Below are 26,498 nucleotides of genomic sequence, written 5' to 3'. Positions count from 1 at the left end.
GGCCGCAGGGGCCCCCCCAGCCGCCCCCCTCCCCGGCCCCTTTTCCCAGCGCGGGCGCCCCTGCCGCATTGCGGCCCCCTCCCCCCCGCCCCTGCCCCAGCGGTAAGTGCCCGGCGCGGGGCCGCAGGGCTCCCCGCCGCGGCAGGCGCCCGGCACCCCCGGAGGCGCCCCGCCGAGCCCTGTCCGCCGTGCCTCCGGGGAGGCCGGGAGCCGCCGCCGGCGCTTCCCCGGCGGGGCCGTGCGGGGGGGGTGCCCCGCGGGCGGCCGCCGCCCCCCCCTCGGTGCCATGAGCTTCTTTGGGTTCGGGCAGAGCGCGGAGCTGGAGCTGGTGCTGAGCGACGCCGAGAGCCGGCGGCGGGTGGAGCACAAGACCGAGGAGGGCAAGAAGGAGAAATACTTCCTCTTCTACGATGGGGAGACCGTGTCCGGGCGGGTCATCCTCACCCTCAAGCACCCCAACAAGCGCCTGGAGCACCAGGGCATCAAAGTGGAGTTCATCGGGCAGATCGGTGAGGGGCCGGGCCGCGGGGAGCGCGGGGGCGGCGGGCCCGTTGCCGGGGCGCAGCCCCCCGCGCGGCCTCCGCAGCAGGCCCGGCGGCGGCGGCGCCCCGGCGCCTCGCCTCCCGCTCGGGGCTGCAGCATGTTGCATGGAAGCTCACGCGTTTCTTCTGCCTTAGTAACGCCGCTGCTTTGAATACACGCTAGGGCGAGTTCTGTCTCCCCTAGCTTAGGAGACGGGATTGGCGTTGCGCTGCACCCTAAGGCATGGAAATCCTCGTTAATAAAAAGTAGGTTATGCTCGTTCTCAAGCAGCGCTTAGCTGCGCTGCGAATTCCCATGGCCGCCTGAAATTATTCCAAGCCCCTGTTAGAGCTGGGCCATCCAGTCCGTTGTCTTGACTCGAGCCCGTGCAGAAGGGAGGGAACTCCACTCCTTTTCCAGGTCATTGTTCTCCTGTCCCGTTTTACTGCTTCTGCTCAGCCACTGACTTAAGCTCTAAAAGACATATGCTCTGCTGTAGTATCAAATTTGGATTCCATCCTCCAGATTCAGATCTTAGTCTGAAAATCCTAGCCACAACATGTTAGATGGTATTTTCCAGAGTGCCTCTCTTCACGACTTCTTCTGTTAATGCACGGCTAGATGTCTATTTGCGTTTGTGCCTATTGATTTTGTTAAGCCTGGATGCGTTAGGAAGCAATAGCTATGCTGAGGGCAGAGGACAGCGAATCAGGTGGTTTTTGCATGTGCATTTCAAATCACCAGCTACACCCCCAGACCTGCTGCCCCACAAGGCAGTTAACCCTTGTAGATCAGCTTTCTTGAGGCTTACAGCCTCAGCTCCACTGATCCTACATTTGCCTCTATTTATCTTTGAAAAGAAATATATCCTGCATAGTTATCTCAGTGACATTTTTTGTTGTTTAAAACTCGTGGTTATCTGTGTACGTAACCAATTTAGATTTGTTTACGCATTTCCTGCTTTCTTAGAGGCAAGGTAGCTGCCACACCCAGTGTTTGATCAGAGTGGAGATTACAGTGTTTCACAGACGTGTCTGAGACCCACCATTCAAAATAAATTCAAGATGTTCTTAATGGTGTGACTCATTTCTGGTTATGTATTAATTGAGCTATGCAAGTGTGATACCTTGCATCTGTGGTCCTCTGTACACACCGGTTTAACCCTGAAAATCGCTACGTAGGCAAGCAGTGGGCTTGCGTGTTACCGTTATCTTCCTGAGACTAAAACCTTTGCCTTGTAAGTCGTGCGGTATAGGAAAGTGAGTGAGTGGTTTTCCATTTTCCTTTTCCCAGCTCCAGTATTTCTGCTTAATTTTTCTCTTGGCCTCACTTGCACGTAACGTTGCTGCTTGGAAAGAAAGGGCTGGACAGGCGGAGAGAGCCTATAAACAGTGGTGCATAAGTGAGCCTATTTATCACAAGCTAGTCTATGATCTCCTATTTGATTATGGTCCTCAGTGGAAATTCAGCATGAACTTCACTTCCTGCTCCTTCTTTGTGCTGCTTTGTCTGCTTTTGTTTCCCCGTTTTGGAAGACTTTTGAGCCGTAGATACTTTGAACAACTACTGTGAATTTACAAACGTTGCCCAAGCAGCGTGTATTAGGAGCTGCTGTGGCTACGCGTTACTCCTCTGTTGTTGCCTGTCAAGCTACTTTAATAAAGCCCGAAATGCTTTAGTTGGGAAGTTTGTACTGCTGATGGCACTTCCCTAATGCTTGTCATCTTGAAAAAGCTTGCCTTATGTTCTGACTTCTCCCTGCTGCAAGGTCAGTGTATATATGAGATGATTTAATGGTATATATGAGATAATTTAACGGTTAAGGAGACCAAGAGATAAAGAAGTGATGTGTCACAGCGAAGATGGCTGTTTGAGACCAGATACCAGAGTCCAGACTGTGAATACGCTCTAGTGTCCTGTGGGGTCTCTTGTGAATGCAGGACCCATTTAAGATTTCTGTTCGCCTGCGGTTACTGTGTCCTGAGCGTGTCACCAGAATGTTGGCAGGTTATTTATGTTAACATGGAAACCTTGTAGCTTTGAAAAACTGAAACTGCAGCTTCTATCTGATTGACATGCCAATATCTTCTAAAGTGTGGAAAACATCAATGCTTCCTCTTCTTAAGGCTCTGAAGTGCTAATCTCTGCCCTTTGGAGGTAGCTGAGAGCTTAGTACTCTGGCGCTTGCCTCTCCTTGCTTTAAATTCAGTCGTTGCCTTCTGCATCATGTGGGACGATGATATTTTCCTCTTTTTATGTGCCACATGGCTTCTCTCCATCACATCAACAAGCACTCTCCTGCTCTCACTGGACATTTATGCAACGCAGAGGGACTTGGTTTATTTATTTATGTCCCCAGAGTGCCTAGCCTAAAGGGCTTGGTGGTGCTTGCTGTTTTGTATAAGCAAATGGGAGATGTTCTAGTGCCAGCGTTTCCGCTAGAGAGAGAAGGTGAACAAAATGGTATGAGAAACTGACATAACTTAAAAGCTGAAACCTCATCATGTGTCTTACGGAGCTCTGAGTCTGAACTGAGTCTCTCTCCAGTTCCCGAACTCTACCAGTACCTCCCAAAAGCCTCCACTGCACAGCTTAGTGCTGACAGTGAACGTGGATGCATATGACTGTCTGATGACTCAGGCTTTTGCTTCTTGATTCAAAGGTATCAGATTGGCCATGCTTTACCTTTTTCAAGAACTGCGTGGGTGCCTGGTAGTCACAGGTTGCTCACACGCAGGGTTGCGAAGGGAAGACTGCATACAGAGCTGTGAATGCAACTTGCAGACTGTGAGTTTCTGCTGCTTTGACTTATCAGAGAAAACCACATGGGAGCAAAGAGAGGGTTGCTTTCATTAAATGAGGACCCTATAGTAGGCCCCTTCTGAACTGGGAAGGTTGTGGGGAAAGCTGGAGTAATGTCACAGCTTCAGTTGCTTGAGCTGGCTTGAGCAGTGCTTCCAAAGACGAACGTTCTTCCCTCATCCATGCTGACAAGGCCATTCACGTGTTACCTAGGGGCCGATGCTACTTGGCTCAGCTTCCCCCTCTCCCACTCAGCTGTCATAGCACTGACATAGTGTGGAAGCAGTGAGGTTCTCCACCGTTCCTCGTTCCCTGAGGTGAATCCAGACCATTCAAACTCTTTGTTGTCAAAGAATAAGCACAAACAGCTGGAAGCCTCCTAGCCCTTCACTTTTGCTCTGTCACTGCGCTTGCTGTTCCACAGAAGTGGTGGTGTTTTTTGCCTCTCATTAGGGCACCAGTGCCTGTGGCCTTGAATGCTGTAGAAAATTATTAAAAGGGATTGTATGAGCTGCTGGTCCCTCTTCTCAGGCAGTCTGAACATAATTAATATTGATTATAGTTGACCTATGTCAGTCTAAGGCAAGCCAAGTTCCTGATTCATTGTAGTAGTTGAGGCCGTGCAGACCTCTTCCCTCCTGTTTCAGTGATCTCATAATTTATGGAGACAGAAAATATACTAGCCTTCTGATTTGGATGCGTTTCTGTCCTGTTCTCGTACATGTGGGCAGGACCTCTTGCATGAGGGCATGGTTTGACCGGTATTTTAGATACAGATAAAGGACAGTATCTTCTGATACTGTTACGATAGTGCAAGCTGTCTAGCTGTTTCCGTCATAGAGAGGATGTGGGAAAGGTTAGCAATAGACCAAGTAAATACCCCAGGAATCTGGGCTCTCTATTACACAATACCCCCTTTCTTTGACCCAGCTTTGTCATCTCCCTGTGAAGAACTGCAGTCACTTTAGGCATCTGTTAATATGTGTAGCTCTGCTGATTTGTACAGCGAGCAAATAACTAACGGTGCAAAACTGGCTCTTTCAGAAGCGAGCCTCGGGATAGCCCTACTTGAGAATCTTGCTGTCCTGACTACTACAACAGCACCTGCTCAGGTTCTGGCCTGCCTCTGGCTCAGACAGAGAGCAGTGAACAAGTGCTATATTTTGCAACCACAGGCTCCCTGGGAGGTTCCCTGAACTGTGGTGAAGGAGGTAGTAATCTGAACAAGACCGTTGTTCTTAGCTGTGAAATCTTCTGCATTTCCTTGCTGTGTCACATGGGATTGAGCGGCACTGCTTAACCTGGACTTGCATCTTCCTAGAACTCTACTATGACCGGGGGAACCACCATGAGTTTGTGTCTCTCGTAAAAGACCTGGCCCGTCCTGGTGAATTCACTCAATCACAGACTTTTGACTTCGAATTCACACATGTGGAAAAACCTTATGAATCCTACACGGGGCAGAATGTGAAGTTACGGTGAGTCTCCTCCCTTTGCTGACCCCAATTCTTGGTCTGGGCAGTGTGCAACTATTGATGTTCACCATAATGCTAATAGAGTGCAGCATCCCTTCCCAGATATCCTTGCAAGCTTGTAACGTGACTCCTATTGAAGTTTGGTGGGCTGAATTGTAAAAGGCTGTCTGAATTTCAGAGTTCTACTTTTACAAGCATGCATCAGGCTTCTTGTAACTTACTTTGCCCCAGTCCAGAGGAACCAGCCCCTTCTGAATCCTCCAAATGCTTCTAATTTATCAATAGTTCAAAAAACGAAAGAACAGTATTGTCTCATTGTTTGCTTTAGACTCCAATAGGGACATTTTTCGCTGTCTTGTAATCCGGCTTGTTTACTTCAATTGTGCTCTAGATGCCAACAGATGCCTAGCTTATATTTTGTTCGTACGTTGCAAACGATATCTCACATCTAGGCAGTCCAATTGACTTTATATCCAGTCACTGGCTTCAAAGGGAGGACTGGAAAAGTCCAAGAACTACGGATAGAGGTGTATCAGTGGAGACTGGTGCTCTGGTTAAAGGGCAGTGATTTTCGGCATGTGCTCTGCAAGCCGTTTCTCAGATCCCCAAAACGGTGCTTAAGAAACTCAGGCTTACAAATGCATGCAACGCCTATAGAAGTCTTAGAAGAGTCTGCTTTTCCATTGGAAAATTCCCTTCTGTCTTTTCCAACATGGGATATTGGCTGCTCCAGAAGCTAGGGTATCAAGAAGACAGCTCGGACAGCCCAGTCTAATCCATTTAGCCCTGATTCCCTCCCTGCTCTGTCTCTGTTGCTACCTATGCTGTCCTAATAGGAGGGAGGCTATTTTTGCAGGTATTTCCTCCGAGCGACTGTCAGCCGCAGACTGAACGATGTGGTGAAGGAGATGGACATAGTTGTGCATACTCTGAGCACCTACCCAGAGCTCAACTCCTCTATTAAGATGGAGGTGGGGATTGAGGATTGCCTGCACATTGAGTTTGAGTATAACAAGTCCAAGTAAGTGTCTCGAGAGCGTGGGGAACCATCTACCTGTTTGGTCAGCTTTGTTTAATAGCAAGAGACGGGTCTTGCCTGTGGTTTTCAAATGGATTCTTTCTTTGTGTGCTAGAGTGAGGCTGGCAGACAGTTCTCTGACGTGCTGAAAATCCTAGTTTAGGATATGTGAGTTCCCCTCCTTGCCCATAGGTGTTCTCTCTGGACCCAGGAGTGAGAAGCAATGGCTATGACATACCGAGCGTGGTGCATAGCATGAGACCACTGCAGTAACTTCACATTTCCAGTATCCTCAGTGGGGTCAGTATTTCCAGGTGTCTTCAAGGCATAATAACTTCTGCTCTTTGCTAGACAGTACAGCCCAAGTGGGACCTTAATTCCAGCACAGAACTTGGAATCAACTCTTTTAAACTACTTCTGATGCATCTTTCCCAGCTGATACTGGCAAATCTCCCTGCAGTATAACATTTGGGTTATTTGGGTTAGTTTTAATTGACCTGAAAGACTGGTTTTGGAGGCTCTGTTATCGTAGGGGCTTCTTGCAGATACTCAGCCTGATATCCTGTTCTTGATTTATGCGATCATGCTAAATGTTCCTGTTGACTTCCAAGAGACAGGAGGATGAAACCTGAGGTACTGTTTAAAGCGGCCTAGTTTGGGTGGTGGAAATAGCTTGTGCAAGCTAGTGTTGGGGCTGAGGATAAGAGGGAAGTGCCTGACAACTGAGTTGCTGCTCTGCAGCCTGTGCCCTGGTCTGCTGTGCAGTGTTTGATCATGATGCTCTCCTCCTTCGTGCGCTAGGTATCATTTGAAAGATGTGATTGTTGGAAAGATCTACTTCCTGCTGGTGCGGATCAAGATCAAACACATGGAGATAGATATCATCAAGAGAGAAACAACAGGGACTGGACCCAACGTGTATCATGAGAATGACACAATAGCTAAATATGAGATCATGGATGGGGCACCTGTGAGAGGTGAGAAGGCAGATTGTTCCCTTGAAATACCTTCTTGAAGTCTTTGGGGATGGGAATACGAGTCCCAGAGTATCTTCAGCTGAATTTCTGTGCTCAGTAGTAATATGCATCCTATTTCACTGGTAGACTTATGCCAGTTTATATAGTTGATTAAATATGATCCCCTTCCTTCTCTGGTATGGTGGGGGATCTGAGGTACGATGAGTTGCAGTGTCTTTACTTAATTCTTTGGATGAAGCAGTGGCAAAACCAGGAATAAATTTAAATTCACTGTTGGCATGGGCCACCAGCTGGCATTTTGTAACTCAGAGCAGAAAGATAGCGTTCTAGCTTGCTGCAAATCTCCAGTGTCACTTGTTTTCCAAATCCGTTGCCCAGCAGAATCACCTGCCGCAGAAAATGTCACCTTGTTCATTTTTTTCCTGCAATGTTGTCTTGATGCAGGTGACAAAGGAGTCCTGTGCTGTTAAAGTGGAGATGGAACTGCTGTTAGCAAGGGCAGGGTCTGGCTATGGACTATGCAGCCAGATGGCTTTTTGAGATCTTTCAGCTCATCTTAGTCCGCCTGCTGAAATGGTCCCAAGGGTTGAGGTGCCCTAGTGAGATTTTGTTTTGCCAGCGCTCTCCTAGTTTGTATCTATGCATTCTGCCTGCACTGATGATTCTGTGCCCCTTGTAGGGGAGTCCATTCCTATCAGACTCTTCCTGGCTGGCTACGAGCTGACTCCAACGATGAGGGACATCAATAAGAAGTTCTCGGTGCGATATTACCTCAACCTGGTGCTGATTGATGAGGAAGAGAGGCGCTACTTCAAACAGCAGGTAAGAAACGGAGCAGTTAGGTCTCGTGGAGCCTGCAGACTGTCACTTGAGGTTACTGTGTTTTCAGGATCTTTAGGAAGCTGGGATTCCCATGGCGGCGGGAATCGCATCCTTGAGCTGAGTATCCATCAGGACTAGACCACGTGAGATGTGCAAAGAGGGCCTAGAAGAGACCGTCCACACAGTTCAGATGTGCGTGGTTGTGTGGGGATGCATGTACGAAGGTGCCTACATGGTGGCACTTGGCCACTTTGTTGCCCTTACTGGAGTTCCTGTGCTTCACCTTATCAATTCCAGTGTGGTGGTGCGCAGCAGTAGGACAGGCCTAACATCCAGTGGGCTGCCCCTGTGTACTCCTGGAGACGAGAGCTGTACCCAAATTTTCAGGAAGGCTGCATTGAGAGGCCTCTCCTCACCACTCTGGGTGGCCTTAACGTGTGTGGCTGAGGGTGCAACATGCCAGCATGGGTTGAGTTCTCTCTGGGTGCAAGCACGGGGTGCAAGTTGCTGACCTTGCAGCTTGGTTCAGCGTTTTGGTTTGAGTGGCGCCGGGTGGGGCCGGGAAGAGCTCTCTGCAAGCCCTGACAAGCCCTGCTGGCTGTGTTACTGCAGGAGGTGGTGCTTTGGCGGAAAGGAGACATAGTGAGGAAGAGCATGTCCCACCAAGCAGCCATCGCCTCCCAGCGGTTTGAGGGGACATCCTCGCACACCGAGGCCAAGACCCCCAGCCAGCCTGCAGAGAACAACAGCCGGCAGTGAGAGGCCACGCAGAGGAAGGAAGGCTGCTGTGGAGCCAGTGGGGGCAGCAGCGAGGAGGAAGAGAAAATACTTCAGAGACTTCATGAAAATAAATATCCGTTTTTGACTTAATTCCTTTCTTCAAAGGACCAGTAGGGTGGGGATGGGATAGAAGGGAAAGGCAAGCTGGAGCACTGGTACTGTGGAGTTGAAGGTACCTCAGTGCTTCCCAATAAACTACATTCCTCTGGGGTGGGCTGCTTTGACATGTGTTGCAGAGCTAGCTGCCTGATCTCCTCCTTGCCCCGAGACCCTTTCAGCATGGCAGCAGGGAGGGAGAGAGCAAGTGAAGGCCAAATCCACTGCTCCTTCTCAGCAGTGTGGACGTTGCTTTGGGGGTGTGTAGGACAGGTCATATTTTTCTTGCCTTCTGGAAATAGTCATGAGGGAAAACGACACTATTTTAGCTGGAAGGTAGGGGAGGAAGTCAGACTGAGGTGCGGCCTACTTGAAATAGCTTCATGTTGTCTCCTCTCTCCCTCCCCTTCCTGCTGTTGTTGGATTCTTTGTCACAGTTACATGACGTAGTTGAGTCAGCCCTGGGACTGCCACAGAGCCACTGTGCTGGTGGAGCATGGGCAGCAGGAATGCTTTTTTGTCCTTGTCGTGGGAAATCTTGACTGCCATGCTGAGGATTATTTAATTAAATGCCGGGACAGCAGAGTAACAGCTCAAGCTGGCTGCCTCTGGGGAGGGACCCAGAACAAAAGAATTCTTAAGAAATTATACTTTTTACAGTCTTATTTTCCTGCCTGCCAGTGAAAGTCTCTCCCAGTCTTCTTTATTGAGTCAGTGGTCTCTTTCCCTCTGACTGGTTCACGTCTACATCCCGGGACGGTTGCTAGACGGTTGCTATGTTCCTGCTCCACTGTACCTTATCTTATCCGAAGGTCAGCCGTTACCTCTGTTCATTCTGGTCACTCTGTTGTGTATCGTTGAGGGCTAGTTCTAGCTGATTTTGCAGTCGCATTGTCAGCAATGTTCTTTGGGTTACAGTTCAGTCCCACGGCCTGCAGGCGTCACGTGCTGTAGGCACTTATGCTAAGCAAGAGTCAGACTTATGCTAAGTTGAAGCTAGGTCGGCTACAATTTCCTTCTCTAACACACAGGCTGGACAGCGCCGTGAAGGTGGGGAGGGAGCTAGCAGTGCTGCTGAATGGTTGGGAAGTGGGGACGGGAAGGCTCCTGGCTCTGAGACCAGTGCCTTCCCAGTGTTGTCGCAGAAGCTGCCTGAGCACCCCTGAGATTCGGTCTTTCAGGTTTCTGCACTTGTACGGGTCCCATTTGGTGCTGCAGAGCAGGGACAGACCAGCCTTGAGAGGTCTGGAGAAGAGCGCTGGAACATGAGAGAGAAATGGGGGCTCCCTGTGGGAGCGTGTACTGCACAGGCTGCCCTGCTCAACTCTGTGTCCTTGTGACAGAGCAGGCTTTGTAGTAGGGACTAGACGGCCGTGTAGAAACGTGCGAGTATCGCTTTGTTTTCTCCCTTATGCCTGCAGGATAAGGACTGGTCATCCCAGGAAGTGGGATGCTGTTGTTTAAGGAGCTCATAGCCTGTATGTGCTGCTAGATGAAGCCCAGCAGCAACTGGAAGGATGGTAAAGCTTTCTGATTCCTGAGGCCTGAGCTGAATTGACCAGTGAGGTCTGTGGGTATGGCATGAGGTGAGAATGAGAATAAGGGTCTTTCCTATTCTGAGATAAGTTCTGTTTACCCTTCAGCTAAGTAGAATCATGAGAACATTCCCAGAAGGAAATCACTTCTCTATTAAACTTCAGACGTGGCTGTGTAGACTTGACTGAGTTTGGCCAATACCCATCCTTTTTTAGACGTCCTCCAAGGAAGCAGGTGGTTAAACCTCCTACCAGATGGAGAGAAGCCTGAACTAAATGCTTGGATATGAGCTCCATCGAATGGGATTTGACTAGATCTCCCTGTGAGTTTGTAGCTCACTAGGTTTTGCCCAGCTTAGTTTTGACTCTGAATGAATCTCCTCTGCCTCTGTCCTACAGTTGGATGTAGAACAGTTGTTTTGCAGCTAGGAAATGAAAGCATCTTCTGCTTTGTTTAGTGGAACAGTGCTGGTGGAGGGAACGGGGTCTGGGTGGGAAGGGAAGCTCTTTATGTAATAAGACAGCTACCGTATTTCAGTGATAAATGTGTGTTTCTGCTTGCCAAAGTAAGTTATCTTTTACTCACCACGTGTAAGGTTGTGGTTTTTAGTAGAGCTGGACAGTCTCACTCTGTTGTAGAGGACACTAATGACCTCATCTCTGCTGAATGCTCTTGTCACACCATGTTTCTGCTCTGTAATAGTGAAGACGTGGCTTGCTCTTCTTTACATGAGAAGTCTGTGCCATGGGCTGGAGCCATGTCTTCCTGAGCCTGAAGCAAAAGCTTACTTTAGACAACTACCTTGTTAGGTCAGGGAAAAGGGTGGTAACCTGCTGAGTGTCTCACAGGGCAAAGGAACCTGGATGTTACTTTTGACACTGACTTACTCCCCCCTCTCTGTCGGGGGAACCACCTATGCTGTGGCAATAACATGATCTTTTGGAGACAAGTGAAGCTCCCACGGGGAGCCTCTGGGGATAGCGGACTACCTTTCCATGGCTAAGCTGAGCACAGCAGCACCTTGACCACCCTCTGCTTTCCCTTACCTCCCTGCTGTCCTGAGATTTTTTTTTTTTCCCCTTGCATATTCTTCTTGATAGTAGGCATGTGGTATTAAAAGAAACCAAGTGGATGAGGATGCCTCTGCATTCCAGGAATGGTTCATTTACTGGCCGAACGGCATCCCTGCTGGATATAAGATAATTGTCTGAAAAGACAATGCATCATAAGGAGACTTCTATTCAACATCTGTTCCTGGAGTAACAGAAGCTCCCAGAATGCTCCTGGAGGGACTAATTGGAAAATGTGCACGATCCTATACATTGGGGTTTTTTCCTGCTTTACTTTGTGCCCTCTCTCCTGTGTCCCTAGTTATGAAACCAGAATTTAGAAATTATCCCCATTTTTACTTAATCTAAATAGACCATTCAACCTGTTACCCACTAAGCCCTCTGTTTGTCTGGGGTGGAAGAGATGTGCTGAGCATCTTCAGAGAGAAGTTGAAGCATAAGGTCACTCCAGGACAAGGTTCTACAGAAGAATGTCATTAGCATGGCAAGGGGCAGACACTACTTGAGCTGTTATGTCTCCCTGAGCTGGGTGGTTCTGTTCAGTGCTTGGGTCGTTCCCTCTCTTCCAGGCAGATAATCAGGCTGGGGGGGAGTGTTCAGGTACTAAACCAAGCAGTGCAACTTGTAATTAAGCCTCTGCTGTGTTTACATGTTTCTTAATTCATCGTCTTTTCAATGGCTGTATTTTAAAACTTGGGTTTTTTGTCTCTCCAATTAAAAAGAGCCATCCCCGGCTTTCAAATGCTGTGCATGAGTTTGTCTGATTTGGTTTATATTACCTGTTTTGGGTCTGGGTTTTCTAGGGTGTCCAGACGCTTTTAATTTAGGATACACTTAGGGCCTTGCTCTCCACCCCTCCAAACATGCTTCAAGAGTCTATCTTTCGTTATCTTTATAAATACTTGATCTTTCTTTAAGCTGTGCCGCTGCTTATAAGCCATGGGGGTGGACGACCCATACAGCTATTAAAAATTAGCTAGCTAGTACTGACATCAGAGAAACAGAAGAAAACAGAGCTAACGTAACATGGGTATTTTTCTGTCTGCAGGAAGTTAACGGTGATCTGCTTTGCAGCAATCAGGGTGGATGTGTCGTCGCCTTGCTCTAGACAGAAGCTTAATGATATGTTTCTGCAGAAAAATTTCCCTCTGCCGTATGTAGAACTGCATCAGCCCCTGTAATAAACATCCTCAAGCAAGATGCACCCACTTCCTCTTTCCAGAGATAAATTGCAGGATTTTTCCACTGCTAAAAATTGAGTAGCTGTGATTGATTCTAAGAGGCTTTATTTAAAAATAAGCAAAAATAACAGTGTCGAAGTAAGGGACATGAAGCTTTGAATCATGTGCAGGCCTGTTCTTGTTGCTGTGATTAAGCGAGTGAACTTGAGGATTATGCTGGTTTAGGAGTAGGGAGAAGCTGGTTGGGCGGAAGCTGTGCTGCTGTCAGTTTCTTAATGTGGCTTTTCCTCTTCCAGGCTCAAGACAAAATCAAATTCCTCTGCGTTGAAAAGGTAAGGAAGAAAGAGTCGTAAGTGGAACTTCCTAGCTCTCTGGGTGAGGGCTGCCTCTCGGAAGCAATGGCACCAAAAGTCTGGAGAAGGGGAAGGTTCTTACCTTGTGTCAGTGGTTGGATGGAAAGACGTTGTCTTGTGAAGAGCATCATGTTCTTTAGGGGGCCTCCATCAGCTTTATGTGCCAGGTGGTGGGCCTTGATTTCAGAAAGGGGGATGAAACGTTTTGTCATCCGCACAAACTGGACATCCACCTGGGAAGTGATGGGCAGCAAAGGAGAACGGTTGGCGTGGCTGGAGAAGCATATGGTCTCTAGGTGTCACAAAAGACCTTGGGGAGGGGGGTTAAAGATCTTCAACTGAAGCAAATGACTGATGTGTAGTATTTTATAGCGGTACGGAAGCTCTTCCTTGCTCAGGGCTACAAGAGCTTTCAGACGCTTCTGGCAGGCCACTTGTTTACATGGATCTTAGTGCTGTCTACTGACAATATACATTCATGTGGCCACAAACGGTACAAAATGAAGATGATGTGGGTTACAAACAGTCTGAGAACAGTCACTTCCCTATAATTTACCGTACCTCGAAACTACAGCTTTGTTTGCTGTAGACCCAGAGTGGGGCTTGAAGATGTTGATTGTCTTTCCTAACTCACAGTTCTGCAATGCAGGGAGGTCAGTTCTGCATGCAGGTAAGATTTGAAAGTTTAGGGAGATCCATTTGGGCAGCCCCGTGGACAAGACAGGGGAAAAGGCAGAGAAAACGATCAGGACTGGATTTTCTCTTGGGAGAGAAAGGTAGCTAGGCTGGGAGAGAAGTTTAAGATGATCTATGATATCATGAGAGGAGGCTCCTAACTCAGCTGGGCTTACACCCAGCTTGAAACAGCTGTATTTTGTTTACTACATTACCATGGACCATTTGGGGTTCTCTTTTCTGCTGGAGGAATCATAATGAGGATCCTTCTGATCAAACTGTGTGTGATCAGGGTATGCCTCCTTTACGATCTGAAGCAGAAGGAGAGAAGAATGTGAGACACGTTCCTGTCAGTTAAATATTGTTGTCAGCAAAGAGTATGAAATGCCCCTATGAAAGCTGTGACTAGACCTAAGAAGTAATTCTGGTGTAAAAATCAGCCTTGCTTCCCCTGAACTCCATTCTAACCACATAAGGCATTTCCTTCCTTCATGTTTCTTGACTCGAAGCACTCCAGAACAGTGTGGATGTCACTGAAGCACCATCACCTCTTTGGAGAGCAACGTGGAAGGAGCACATGTAGCAGAGGAAAACCAGACACATGAGGATAGTATCTGTGACGAGTGCTCCTCTTAAAGTTTTTCTGTGCCCTAGGGTTTAGGCCACTGCCTTGCAGGCTCAGCTTAGCAGAACTTAGTCACATTTTAATCAGATGCCCTGAGTGTAGAGCAACAATTGACTTGGCTGGAAGCACTCTGAAATGATAGCAGGATCACAGCAGTTTGGTTCTATCTCTCTGGGGAAAGAAGACTGGCTGAGTCAGCTCTGCTGTGATATGTACTGTTGAGCCTAAATGCCTTAGGCTCCGATTAGGCTTCTCTTGCGCTCCTTTTGTTCCGAGACAGAGGTAGAGCCAATGAACTGTTTGATAACCCACAGGTGATTTTTTTTTTTTTTTCCTCTCTGAAACACAGAACGAGCAAGCAGCTCTCACCTTGACAATGCCAACGATCCCAGGCTCTTTACAGTTACTGTGATAGAAGAAGGCCTGCTGCCCAAGTTTCATCGCCCTCAGGAAATTCCGTGCCTGTCAGATTTAAACAAGAGACTGAGCCCTTTGTAGGGGACATGGCAGGCCCTCTCAGGGCTTCATTATAAACAGCTGGAAACAGGAACAAACAACAGGAGCAGGATATGTGCTTCAGCACTACTCAGATAAGCTTTCCTACAGATGTTTTATGCTGCAATGAAGTGAAGTAATAACAAGGCTAAAGAGCCAGATCTCGCTGGTTAGAAAGCACGCAGGAATTTAGCAGCTTGGCCACCCTCATTCAGAGATAGCAGGAGACTTAAGTTAGCGGTCAGCAAACAAGCAGCAGAGCTGGTCTCATTTAGGCAGAGGAAGTGTATGTGGATCTCCTTTGCACGTGAAGGCTGGAACAGAAAGCTGTACATTGACAAGGCGTAGTATTTGGGTGCGCAGAGACTTGCGGGAAGGTGTCAAGGGAAATAAAGGCTGGTGATCTGTTTGAACCCCTTAGAGGCCAAACTAAAGAAAAACGGAGCGATTTGACAGAAAATTACCTAGTCTGAATGAGACGGGCAAGAAGTTTTCGAGGTAGAGGCAATTAAGCGCATATACTCTGGTCAAAGTGCAATTGTTAAAGCAGGCAGCAAGCACCAAAAGGAACCAACTTAAGCACTGTAACAGGTAAAGGGGACAAGTCATCTGTTGGGGAAAAAAGGCACCTTTCATTTTCTGTGTGTTTTCTCCTGATTTTTCAGTGATCCCATCTTTAACACCAGATCCTGATCCTTACCTGGTAGTTTCTTACTCCATCCCAAAAGGTTGTCTGATTGGGCTGAGCCTTCAAGTCTTCAATGCTGAACTGCCAAATGGAATGAAAACACAGGTTAAGTTCAGGTGGCAGTCTGGTCTTTTTTTTTTGTCTTACTGTCTACGTTTTGCTTAAACATTTGTTTCTAGTTGATCCTTCAGTTATAGTACAAACCTCTCAGAACCTTTTAGTTCCCACAGGGTCTACAGAAAGGACTTCATATACGGGGAACACTGCAGCAGTGTAAAGGCAGAGTCTGAAATAGATGCTGTCCCTGCTACGAACACTTAAACATCCCAAGGACCTGATTTCCTCTCCTACTACAAGGATCAAGCCCTAAGAAGCTAGGGTTGTGCTAGAAGAGAATAGCATTACAACTTTCTATTTCCAGGAAGACAGATGATTGCTGAGTAGTAGTAAAGAAACGCAATCATGTTGATACTGTGAACAATCAGAGTTGTCTGATCCTATAACTCAAGTGTTTAGGCACTAATGCTCTTGTTAGATGTGTAACTGCTTCCACACTTAGCTGCTGAGTAAGAACACTAGAATGGGTGTCAGTGCTTACTTTCATATCCACTCCCTTCTCGAGCCTGCTCTCTGGCTCCGATTTCAGAAGCCAGTGACAATACGTTTGCTTGCTTTCCTCCCCACCAGAGTCGGATTCTTTTGCCTTTTTCCAGTTCTTCCATCCTGACTTGGAACTCCCAGCTGGAGGTTTTGTGGACTTCTCCTCCTCTTCCTCCGTTTTCTGAGTTTCCTCAGTTTTGGCTACTTTAGCATCAGGCTCCTTTTTGTCTTAAAAGAAACAGCAAAAAAGAACCATTCAGGTAAAACACATTTTGTTTCTGATAAGAACTGGTGCTGAAACAATTTTATTGTCCAAGATGGTTTCACATGCCTGCAGCAGAAGTTTGGTGGGCCTCAGATGCTAGGTTTAAGGTATTAGCATTTGTCACCAGGGTTACTGAGTATTTCTAACTCATGTCTGAAATGAGGATTTTTTTGTGGTGTGCACAAACATAGTTTTTAATACATAACTCTGCTTATACTTGGACTTACCAAAAAAAGTTAGGAGAGAACATGCTGCCCCAGTGAGATGTAGTTGATTTTTATTATTAATAGCAGAGCTGCAAGCAACAAAGTTGATTTAAGTGAATTTGTTGAATAATAGGAAAATTCAGCGGCAAAGCAAGCTATTTCAATTGCTGCAGTAGCTGTAAGCCTTAGATTAAGTCTCCACTGCGCTAGGGGTTCAGAGGTGGTCCATATCCCTGTTTGTCCAGGACTCGGACAGCAAAAAAAGTTAGTGACAAGTGATTAAAGGGTAAGAAGATAGTTATTTGCTGGAGTGCCTGCAGCAGGTGAGTGGGACAGACAATTGTGTAATTCCCCGTTTGTGCCTCAAGCACCAAATAACGTTGCCTCAAGTACAAGTCTTTTGTTGCAAATGGTGCCACATCATCTTCCTGCTGTCATGCTGCTACCATACTGGTATACTTTGAGATCATCCCTAACATGTAGGATCCAAAAGCTCTTCATGAGTAAGAATGAGTTACATTGCTTAACTGTCTTGTGCTGAGAATATCTCATTGTCCCTATCGTACGTCTGGTAGGCTTGTCTCAGTCACACATGGACGCTCAACCCATTTCTACAGAGGAAATGCTCTCCGTGAGACACGTTGCTCTGAAAGACAGGCACTTAAGATGACTGTCTGTACTTTCACTACAGCCTGGAGCCTCAAATGAGAAACGCTGAATTAGTTAGGATGTCTGCACAGACCTGCTACTGCTCCTTTGTCTCTCTTTCTGCTTGGCCAAGGCATCTCTGATCTCTTCAAATTATCTTCACTGAGAAGCACCTGCTGAATGAGAGAAGGGAGAAAGAATTACTGCTTACTCAGGCAAGCTGAAAAAAAGGACAGTGATCTGAGACAGAGGCCAGTGAAAGCTGTACAGTAAATGGAGAGTAGACACATTTCCTTCCTTGAGCTCAGCCTGGGCTCTCTCAGCACCATTTCCTGCATCAGTGCAAATCCTGGCACTGGTTGAGCACCACGCCCTTGGCCTGCTGGAGGCAGGCAGGCAGGCCTCCATAGCAGTGCTCTAATGGACGTTAGCAGAAGGGCTGCTTTTCTCCTCGGCAGAGCAGCTGGTGCAGAAGAGTCCCGAAGGTGCTTGGCCTAAGCGTGGACGTTCCCTGCTATGCAAGGGGAGCTGCACTATAGAGGAAGTGAGAGCAGCTTGTTTCCAGAGCTTGGTCCAGCCTCGCTCTGGGGGTGTCTGGCTCAGCTTGCTGCTCAGGGATATGCATGCAAAAGCCCCTTGAGAAAAGGGAGCAAGCTGGCGGGTCCGACCCCTGCCCCCATCTGCCAGCAGCCCCTGTCAGAAGTTTTTGGCTCTGACTCAGCCACCTCCTGCCAGAGCGGGTGGCATCAACTTTTTCCATCTTCTGTGCCAAGCTTCTCCCATCCCTCCTGCCCCAGGCCCAGACTCCCCCTCACCAGCTCTGGTTGCGGCTGCCCCCTCTCCTGGGATTGAGGGAAAGGATGCTCCTGCCTTGCCCAAGCTTCAGCGCAGGAGGAGGAAACACGCCGTCCCCCACCCAACTGGAGTCGGAAGTCAGTAACCGTTATGCAAAAAAGGCATTGCCTTTAAGGCTCGCCTCCCTCCCCGCAACCAATGTGTAAGCCGGGAGCGAGGACTACAGCTCCCAGCGTGCCGCGCCGCCCTCGGCGCGCCTGCCGGGAGCTGTGGTCCTGCCTGCCCGCGCCGCCCCGCAGCCCGCGGCTCCCGGCGTGCCCCGGCAGCGCTGCGCCAGGCTGCCATGGCCTGGCGAGCCGTCCCCCGCGTCGGGGCCCTGCTGCTGCTGCGGCGGCGCCCGGCGGCGGGGCGCCGGCGGATCGCCTCCTGCATTGACCGTAAGGCTCCGCGGCCGGCCCCGCGCTCGCCCCCCAGGGGAGGGAGGCCGTCCCGGGGGAGACCGTCCCGGCGCTCCTGGGCCTCCTGGTGCCTGGGGCGGCGAAGCAGGGCTGGCGCCCGCCGAGGGGCAAAGACCGGTGTTTCCGCCCCGCCGCGCCGCGCCGCGCCGCGCCGCGGCCGCGGCGGCCCGGCCTCGCCCCGCGACGCGGCTGGCAGCGCGGCTCCAACGCCGTGTCCCCCTCAACAAAACCCTTTCCCCTTCCTTGTAGTTGCCCTAGATCCTCGTGGTCTTTCAAACTGGACTGTGAACCAAAGAGTATCTCAAAAAGACTCAGTAAAACACTATGGAAGGTACATTAGGAAGGCACTTTTGACTGTGCAGTATTCATAAGTCTCAGTTATCCTGTGACTGAAGTCATCTTCTGATCTCTAAACGTGATCTCTAGTTACCTGAATAACAGCTGCGTCCCTGCCTGTTTTCTCCTAAAGGATTTCAGAACACTTTATTTTATCAGACAAATTGCTTCAACGTTTAAATGTACCTACATTTAGGATCGAAGAAGCAGCACCTGGATGAATTTTAGGAGAGGAATTATAAAAATAATGTTGTATTTATGTGCAAGCAAAGCAGGAGTTTTGAAACGCAGGATATAACGACAACTCGCGAGGGAGATTCTTTATTCTTTGTTTGCTTTTTAGTGTCACTTCTTTGCAGTCCCAGGGCTGCTTCCTTGTATTTCTGCAGCACAGACCTAGTGAAATGGAGTGACAGCTGGAGCGGACTGTGCAGCCCCTGTCCCAGTCTTGCAATGTAGTTAGTGTTGAGTGGACAGACATAGCTGGGACCTTGGTTTTGTTTTGTCCTAAGAAGGCCCCCTGCTAAAGCCCACTGACCCCTCCCAGAACACTTCATGATGACCCCAGGGGACAGATAAATAGTCTCTCCAACAGAGATGCTGAACAGTATGCATAGGTTAAGGGACACTCTGAATTTGTCTGCTATACGGAAGAGGTGGTGGTGCTTGCTTTCCCTGCTATGGGCACATATCTGATCTGTTCCTGCTCTTCTAGCATCTGCTGGCCTGACTGAGGAGCAGAAGGAATTCCAAAAAGTTGCCTTTGATTTTGCTTCCAAGGAGTTGGCTCCTCATATGGCTGAGTGGGATGAAAAGGTATGACAGTCTCAGAAGGGTTGCACTGCTCAGATTCTTTCCTCCCTTGGGATATTATTATGCTTAGGCCTCACCAGAGGGATTCCTGCAGTGGCTCCTCAGCGCTGTAATACCATCTATACAGACTTCTTTTGAAGACACTACTGTAGCTGGGGTGGGCTGCCATCAGAAATTTCCTTGAAGCCTTCCTAGCTAGGCTACACAATCCTCTGAAAACTTGCATTTACCTCTTGGAGATGGTATCTGTCTAGGTAGCTGCGCATCCTTTAACCCACCCAACTTACTTCATAAACTTTGCAGGAGTTTGGGATTGGACTTACTGGCCTAGATATACCAGAAGTTGACTGAATATTCCCTTGTGATGTCTCCGGCTGTCCCAATAGGAAATATTCCCTGTGGAAGCAATGCGGAAGGCAGCCCAGCTAGGATTTGGTGGGATCTATGTGAAACCAGATGTCGGTGGCTCTGGATTGTCACGACTTGATACCTCCATAATCTTTGAAGCTTTATCAACAGGATGTACCAGCACCACTGCTTATTTGAGCATCCACAAGTGAGTGTGTCTGCAGAGTGACGGATGGCGTCAGCCAGGCTGAAAAACAATTGTTTTGTGGGCTTTAAATCCAGCTAGAGGCAGCTTTCCTGGTGCTGCTTATTATCTAAAGTTGGGACCCCAAACAGACACGCTTGACTGCAGTAAACAAACAGGCTACAAAAATTGAGATGCCAGCAGGAAGTAATTTTAGCTTTGTGGCATGCAAGATGGGATCAAGTCCTGGATTCTGTTCCCTGCTCTTCCACTTGAACTATCTATAGATAGTAACCTCCCTGGAAAATCCTTTGCTGCTTTGGTCATACTGTGACAAAGCCTAAAGGCACCAGTTGATATCAGGGCCTCATCCTGCTGAATCAGTAAAGGGCACACTTTGCACAAAAGGACGGCGTGATCATGCCTCCTTCTTCCAGGTAGTTTTCCTAAGAGACAGTGGTGCTGAGGGAACGCTGATGCTTTAAATGGGGATGTTCTGTTCCACAGAGCAGTGAGTGGTGAATGGAAGGCAGATCTCCTTCCTCCCAGCCCCTGTGGCCTCTCATTTGGTTCCATTCCAGGGTTTGTGGGAGGAGGAAGGAGGGCTGCCGCCTGGGGTACTTGAGATTAACTGCAGCAGAGACGGAGCATGAAGCTTTCAAAAAGCACTCAGTGCTTTTGACTGAACCCCATGGAGCTTTTTTTGCTCTCCTCAGTCGGGGATGCTCTTGTATGACCCACCTTCCTTCTAGGGCTGTGTTCACACGTATGTACTATAATGCTGCTCCTTCTCTCTTGCTCCAGCATGTGTGTTTGGATGATCGACACCTTTGGGAATGAGGAACAGAGGCACAGGTTCTGCCCATCACTCTGTAGCATGGAGAAACTTGCTTCTTACTGCCTGACTGAGCCAGGTAAGTAAGCATCCTGAACTAAAAAATCCTCTCCCTTCCCTCACTCCCCGCATGGTTTTCCTGGACATGAACGTTCCTGGAAGCCAGAGGTAACAAGTTTCTTTTCTTATTCGTTTGAGCAGTCACAGGGAAATTTGGAAGGGGCAGGTGATGATTGCTGAAATGCTTGTGGTACAAACCCACACGTCCTAGGGTGTGAAAACTCCAGGAGAATTTGCAGGCTCTAGAGAAGTGTTGCTTCATCGGCTGTTTCCTTACCTCCCGAACAGGAAGTGGAAGTGATGCAGCTTCCCTGCTGACCTCAGCTAAGAGGAAGGGGGACACCTATGTCCTGAATGGCTCTAAGGTACCTCTTTGCTCCTCATCCTAAAGCTGTTGCATGGTGCTGCATGCACAAGGGTGCCTGAGTCTCACTGTCCTTTCCTTTTCCATGTAGGACATACTGTCTCCTCATTTCTTCTCCTAAGGTATGACATGCTCTGCAGACCATTCACCAGAGCTTAGTCCAGTTGGGTCCCTGAGTATCTCCTGGCAGTTGGGTCTGTGCCCCTCAGCTGTGACTCAGTAGATCTTGCTGTTGGGTAGCTCTCCCTGAGGTGCAGCTGAAGTTGTGCTTTACAGAATTTGATTCTGATACTTCTTGATGTGTCTCTTAGGCAGCGCCTGGAGCAGTCTTTGTACCCCAGCTGCTGCTGCAGGCTCAGTGTTAGCATACGACAGCGGCCCCCTTCTTCTTGTGCCCTTCTGCAGGCTTTCATCAGTGGGGGTGGCGACACAGATGTATACGTGGTCATGTGTCGCACAGGAGGTCCAGGACCCAAGGGCATCTCCTGTCTGGTACTGGAGAAGGGGACACCAGGGCTCAGCTTTGGCAAAAAAGAGAAGAAGGTAAGAAGCTTGTTCTTTATTTCCCATGTACTTAAGGGAAATGCAGGCCAGAGATAGGCCACTCCATGCAAAACACTAGGGAGCTCTTCTTAGATGGGATCAGAGTCCCAGCCTGGCCCTGGTGAATTATTCCCAAGCCAAGTTCAGGCTAGGTTTGGGGAAGTTTGTGCAACACCTGCCTTGAGGTAAGTGAAAGATTTTAATCTTGGGAACATCAAGGTTCTTTGGATCTGTGCCTGTTCTGTAACTACGTGCATCCCAATTTCTAACTGAGCGCACTGAGACCAAATCCCATAGACAGCAGGCCCAAAGGTGCTCTGTGACAGTCTGGCAATGAGAAAAAGGGTTGAAAGTAGGCGGAGTAGTTCTCTACTGGGGAGTTGAATGTTTGCAGCCCCTTGAGCAGTCTGGGTGGTGCTCTCTTTTTTCCCAGGTGGGCTGGAATTCCCAGCCAACTCGGGCTGTGATCTTCGAGGACTGCGTTGTTCCTGTCAGCAACTTGCTGGGAGCTGAAGGGGAGGGTTTCAACATTGCCATGAAGGGGCTGAACGGAGGCAGGATAAACATTGGTAAGAAAGAAGGAGTGCTGGGAGCCAAGGGTGGAGGGCCAGGATCATCTTGCTGCCAGTCTGCTTTAACTTCATACTCACTTTGTGCCCTTGGCTTCTCCCACCAGCTTCTTGTTCATTAGGAGCTGCTCATGCCTCTGTTCTTCTGGCCCAGGAACATCTCACTGTCCGCAAACAGTTTGGGGAACCCTTGGCAAACAATCAGGTAACTTCTCTACCAGATTTGCGCTCCCGGGAACCGTGCTCTTTCTGCTCCTGGCTGAGCAAGCAGCCAGAGCTCCCTCTTGCTTCACAAGGTCTTCCCTGGGAGAAGCTGGGCCTGCAATAGTCACGAACTCTTCCCAGCATGACTGTTCTCATGCCTTCACCATCAGCGCCTGCTTCAGAGAGAGGTTTGGGTGGCAAGAGGTGGGAGGGGAGGGCTTTTGCTCAGGTGTGACACCTATCAGTCAGCTGCAATGTGAAGTCATGTATGGAAGAAGAGGTGGAGGTTGCAAATGAGACAGAGGTAGAACTAAAGGGAGATCTGAGCTCCATGTCAGCAACAGGCTTTTCCCAAGTAAGAAAGTGTGTCAGGCCCGAGACCTGCCTGAAGGTAGGGGGGATGTGGTTCAGGACCCAGGCCCTTCCGAAGATGCTGACCTAATTTTTCTCCTCATGCTGACTGCTGGCAGTACCTGCAGTTCAGGCTGGCAGAGATGGCGACACGCCTGGTGGCAGCACGCCTCATGGTACGCAATGCCGCGCGGGCACTGCAGGAGGGACAGAAGGACGCGGCTGTGCTGTGCTCCATGGCCAAGCTCTTTGCTACTGACGAATGCTTTGCGGTAGGTTCCTCAAACCTCAGTCGGCGTCATAACCAGAAGCTTGGAGACCCCTCTTAGGGCCTAGGATCTCAGAAAGAAGTTTGGCACTGCAGAACCCAGACCTGAGCATGTTCAGTGAGCCAGAAGCCCCATTTCAGGACCAAGATGTTTTACAGGACAGAATTCTGCAACCTGTAGAGGCTGCAATCTTAGTTTCTCCACAGTTCAGGTCTCTTCTTTCCTAAACCACTTCCTAGAAGTCTGCACCTCGCATCTTCCTAGATTAGTAACATTTAGAAGCTATTGTATTTTCTCAGCCCTCTGGATTTTTGCTACCTCTTCTGTTTTATATCACAAGCTGATAGATAATGAGGCCTGAAGTCCTGTATGAATAGAAATCAGAGCCTGAACAGATTTTCCCTGACTTACCGCTAGATGGTGATCTGGCGTTTTGATTTTTGCATCAGTAGCTCCCTGGAAACGCAGCAAAAACTGCCTCGGTTAAGTAAAGCACTCCCTGGGTATCTGTATGCTATAGTGTTCCCATAAGTGCATCAATAATTTGGAACAGCACTGAGAGCAGCACTGGCTGGGGCTGAGAGCTCCTTGCTGTCACACTAGCCTCTATTAAGAGATGAGATTAGGTGACCAGAAAGAAAACTGAGCCCAGGTTCCTGGGTTCTTACCGAGCTTCTGTTGCCGACTTGTCCTCAGCACCATGCAAATCTCTTCACCAGCGATGATTATCTTCTCCTTAGATCTGTAACCAGGCTCTACAGATGCACGGGGGCTATGGCTACCTGAAGGATTATGCTGTGCAGCAGTTTGTAAGAGACATCAGAGTCCACCAGATCCTGGAAGGTAAAAGAAGCAGCTCTCACTAGCAGTGATTTGGCGGTGTACCAGGGGAAGAACAGGCCTGCTAGAGGTCCCTTCCTACCTACATGACTCTGTGCTTCTAGGGTTTCAGAATCCAGTTTTGCTCTGAGCATGAGGTCTCCTGGTGGTGTCAGGTGTGCGAACCCCTCGGCTGAGAGCACTTGGTGTATTCTCTCCCTCCAGGCTTTGGAGAAGTTAGGGTGTACTGTAAGAGTCTCACAGCCAGGGGAGATCTCTAGCTTTCATGTTAGCAGTGTCTCTGTCTAATTTCATCCCATTAGTCCTACAGGCATGTGCTGGCACTCCCCAACAATTCCTTTTCTGTGATTCTGGCCTATCTTCAGTCTTTGACATTTGTGTCTCTAGCAGTCTCTGAGCTTGGCTCTGTGTACAGCAGCCTTTTCTAATCTCGATTCAGCCGTCGAACCATTTTACTTTCCCTTCTTTGGATTCCCTTCACCTAGAACAAGGGTACCTGGTAGGTCCATGATCTTGCCTGTACTGAGTGGGACTACAGTCTTTCTTTCTGTGTGTTACACAGTAAAGCAGAGAACTTGCGTGTTGGCATATACCAAGTTCTGTTTGATGCCTGGTGCCCTCCTCATCTCAATGTCCAAAGAAAAAGGAGCACCAGCACTTAACACTCTGAAGCCTTTCCTGAGGAATAGGTTGGCACTCGGCAGTTACTTTTTGCCCTAACACCTACTAAACGCCACCTCAAGTTTTCCCCCTGGAAAGAGCTTTTCCATGCTGAAGACTGCAGATCATGGAAGAATTTTCTTTGTCTTCATTGGGGATAGAATCGGACTGTCTCTTAACTGTATTTCTTTTGCACTCTCGTCATGCTTCAGGTACCAACGAGGTGATGCGGATGATTGTGGCCAGGAATCTGTTACAGGAGTGAAGCCAGGAGCTGGTCTCCAGCCTTAATGCACTTCATCTGCTACAGCGTCATCTGTTTCCCTCCCCTATCCACCAGCTCTCTCCCCTGGACTGGAGAGGGGGGGATACCCAAGTGGAAACAGTTTTTCTGGCTTATATCGACCCCAAGCACAGCTGGACACCACCCACGTGCTACCACAGCTGCACTCTGTGCCTGGCAGAGCTGCTGTTACTAGGGAAGTATTGTGCAGCCTGAAGTTATAAATCACAGTTGTGAATAAGAGTCTCTGTCTCCAAATCTTGACCAGGGGCTGCTGCCACCCCATCCCTCTTGGAAAGAGGAACACTAGACTTCTTGGTCATCTCTGCTGAGCCAGGACTGAAACTGGCAGAGATGGAGGTGCAACCTAATTGCATAGCACCGTTCCTCTTCTCGATCATAATAATGGTTTATTAACCATTTAGTTCCAGGGAACTAGTTCCCCTGTTTAAAAGCCTGACCTCCAAGGTGCTGAATACACCACTGGCGACAAGTTAGCCACAAACACTGCAGCTCTAATCACTTGTTGAATGCAGTGGCTTTTTAATGGATGAGGAGGATGCCTCTTGTTCACCTAGAAGCATTCCTCTTTCTCTTCTGCCAGCACACAATTTTCTAATGTGCCAAGTGCTTGTTCTGCCTACTCCCACCACGTACTGGTGCTTCCTCTATCTCAAGGAAGCCTCGCAGTGCAGAGTTACAAGTCAAAAAATAAGGTCCTGCACAGAAACTTCTAAACTCTGTTTTCTCAGATCAGTGTTCCCTGCTGTGCACTACGTAGAGGGAGTAAAAATATTGGTAGATTCAATGATTTTTTCCTCAGACTTGAAATCAATAAAACTATGGTCATAAATGTACCAACTGTGTCAGAGGTTATGATAATTCTCTTCTGCAGTGTTTCAAGGTTTTAACCAGAGGTAGCAGAGAAGGTTTTCCATGTAGGGGGTTGCAAAAAAAGTTCAGCTCCCCCCCCACCAATTACAGGGTCTGTGTTAGCCTCTTCAAAGGAGAACCAGCTCCCCTTTCCCTTCCCACCACATGCCCAGTACATGGCACAGGGAAGGGAGCTGACACGGGCAGAGAGGAGGTTAGTGGCAGCTGTAGGTGTTTTCTGATCTCAGATTAGACTTCCTAGGTGATAAAAGGCCATTGCTAATGGGCCCTCATGTATCCTGCCTCCTCCTTTCCCCGAGTGCCCTGCAAAGTGAACTCTGCTTGCGTGGCGCGATAAGGGCAGTCGAAGGCAGAAGCCCCTCACGCTTTACACAGGAAGTCACCTGCGCGCGTCGAGGCCTCCGGCGGCGCTGCGGCCCTGTTGGCGCGGGGCTGGGGTCCCGGTGCGCGGCGGCGAGGGGCGCAAAGCTGCCTCCGCCCTTCCCGGGGGTGGCCGCTGCCCAGGGGGAGCGGCCAGGTGGCCTCGCCGGGGGCGGGGAGCCGCGCCTGAAGGGGCGGGCAGGGCGCCGGCCGTTGCCGTGGCGGCCGCCGCGCCAGGCGCCAAGGCGGTTAACGGCCGCCGCGCGGCAGGTAACGGCCGTCTCAGGTCGGCGCGCGCGCGCGCAGGCGCGCGGGGCCCCTCCTACCCCTCCCCCCGCCCCCGCTCCTACCTCGTCTCCACGGCGGTCGCGGCCCCGCCGCTCCTCACAGCGCTGGGGGCTGGGTGGGGGGAGGGGGCACCCGCCTCATGACGGGCAGCAGCGCGGCCAACCCGAGGCGCCGCGCGCCCTCGCCCTACCCTGCGGGCGGGCGGAGGGG

General features: G+C 49.3%; 4 protein-coding genes across 8 annotated transcripts in view; 3 read left to right on the top strand and 1 right to left on the bottom strand.

The window, feature by feature from the left end:
* Positions 1 to 237: 237 nt before the first annotated feature.
* Positions 238 to 11,849, top strand: VPS26B (VPS26 retromer complex component B). The gene is made up of 6 exons (XM_068916890.1): positions 238 to 509; positions 4,646 to 4,802; positions 5,656 to 5,820; positions 6,619 to 6,794; positions 7,474 to 7,616; positions 8,229 to 11,849. The coding sequence occupies exons 1-6, from the start codon at positions 287 to 289 to the stop codon at positions 8,373 to 8,375; spliced, it is 1,011 nt and encodes a 336-aa protein (XP_068772991.1). The 5' UTR covers positions 238 to 286; the 3' UTR covers positions 8,376 to 11,849.
* Positions 11,850 to 12,367: 518 nt separating this feature from the next.
* THYN1 (thymocyte nuclear protein 1) lies at positions 12,368 to 26,491 on the bottom strand. Of its 4 annotated transcripts, none has more exons than XM_068916892.1 (9): positions 26,351 to 26,491; positions 23,632 to 23,799; positions 16,929 to 17,010; positions 15,714 to 15,943; positions 15,128 to 15,196; positions 14,302 to 14,394; positions 13,523 to 13,618; positions 12,715 to 12,865; positions 12,368 to 12,598 (listed from the first exon to the last, which is right to left on the bottom strand). In XM_068916892.1, the coding sequence occupies exons 3-9, from the start codon at positions 16,969 to 16,971 to the stop codon at positions 12,552 to 12,554; spliced, it is 729 nt and encodes a 242-aa protein (XP_068772993.1). In that variant the 5' UTR covers positions 16,972 to 17,010; positions 23,632 to 23,799; positions 26,351 to 26,491; the 3' UTR covers positions 12,368 to 12,551. The 4 variants fall into 4 exon arrangements, with proteins under 4 accessions (XP_068772993.1, XP_068772994.1, XP_009672366.1 ...); XM_068916893.1 differs by having other exon boundaries at positions 16,929 to 17,007; positions 26,351 to 26,489; XM_009674071.2 differs by lacking the exons at positions 23,632 to 23,799; positions 26,351 to 26,491 and adding an exon at positions 17,650 to 17,868 and having other exon boundaries at positions 16,929 to 17,007.
* Positions 17,874 to 25,603, top strand: ACAD8 (acyl-CoA dehydrogenase family member 8). The gene is made up of 11 exons (XM_068916883.1): positions 17,874 to 18,066; positions 19,139 to 19,239; positions 19,623 to 19,792; positions 20,573 to 20,682; positions 20,952 to 21,028; positions 21,433 to 21,570; positions 22,004 to 22,139; positions 22,247 to 22,344; positions 22,814 to 22,966; positions 23,704 to 23,806; positions 24,676 to 25,603. The coding sequence occupies exons 1-11, from the start codon at positions 17,973 to 17,975 to the stop codon at positions 24,726 to 24,728; spliced, it is 1,233 nt and encodes a 410-aa protein (XP_068772984.1). The 5' UTR covers positions 17,874 to 17,972; the 3' UTR covers positions 24,729 to 25,603.
* The window catches only part of LOC104143531 (beta-galactosidase-1-like protein 2), a 31,980-nt gene continuing 31,645 nt past the window's right edge, over positions 26,164 to 26,498 (top strand). The window contains exon 1 of one of the 2 annotated variants that reach the window (XM_068916881.1): positions 26,164 to 26,270. The gene's annotated coding sequence lies outside the window, so the exon portion shown is untranslated. The remainder of the gene's footprint in view (positions 26,271 to 26,498) is intronic. The other variant, XM_068916882.1, reaches the window with a different exon arrangement.

The sequence above is a fragment of the Struthio camelus genome, chromosome 22 (assembly GCF_040807025.1).
Source record: "Struthio camelus isolate bStrCam1 chromosome 22, bStrCam1.hap1, whole genome shotgun sequence".
In the NCBI taxonomy this organism is placed as follows: Eukaryota; Metazoa; Chordata; class Aves; order Struthioniformes; family Struthionidae; genus Struthio; species Struthio camelus.
The sequence above is the reverse complement of the archived record's forward strand: the minus strand, read 5'-3'. Positions and strand labels throughout refer to the sequence as shown.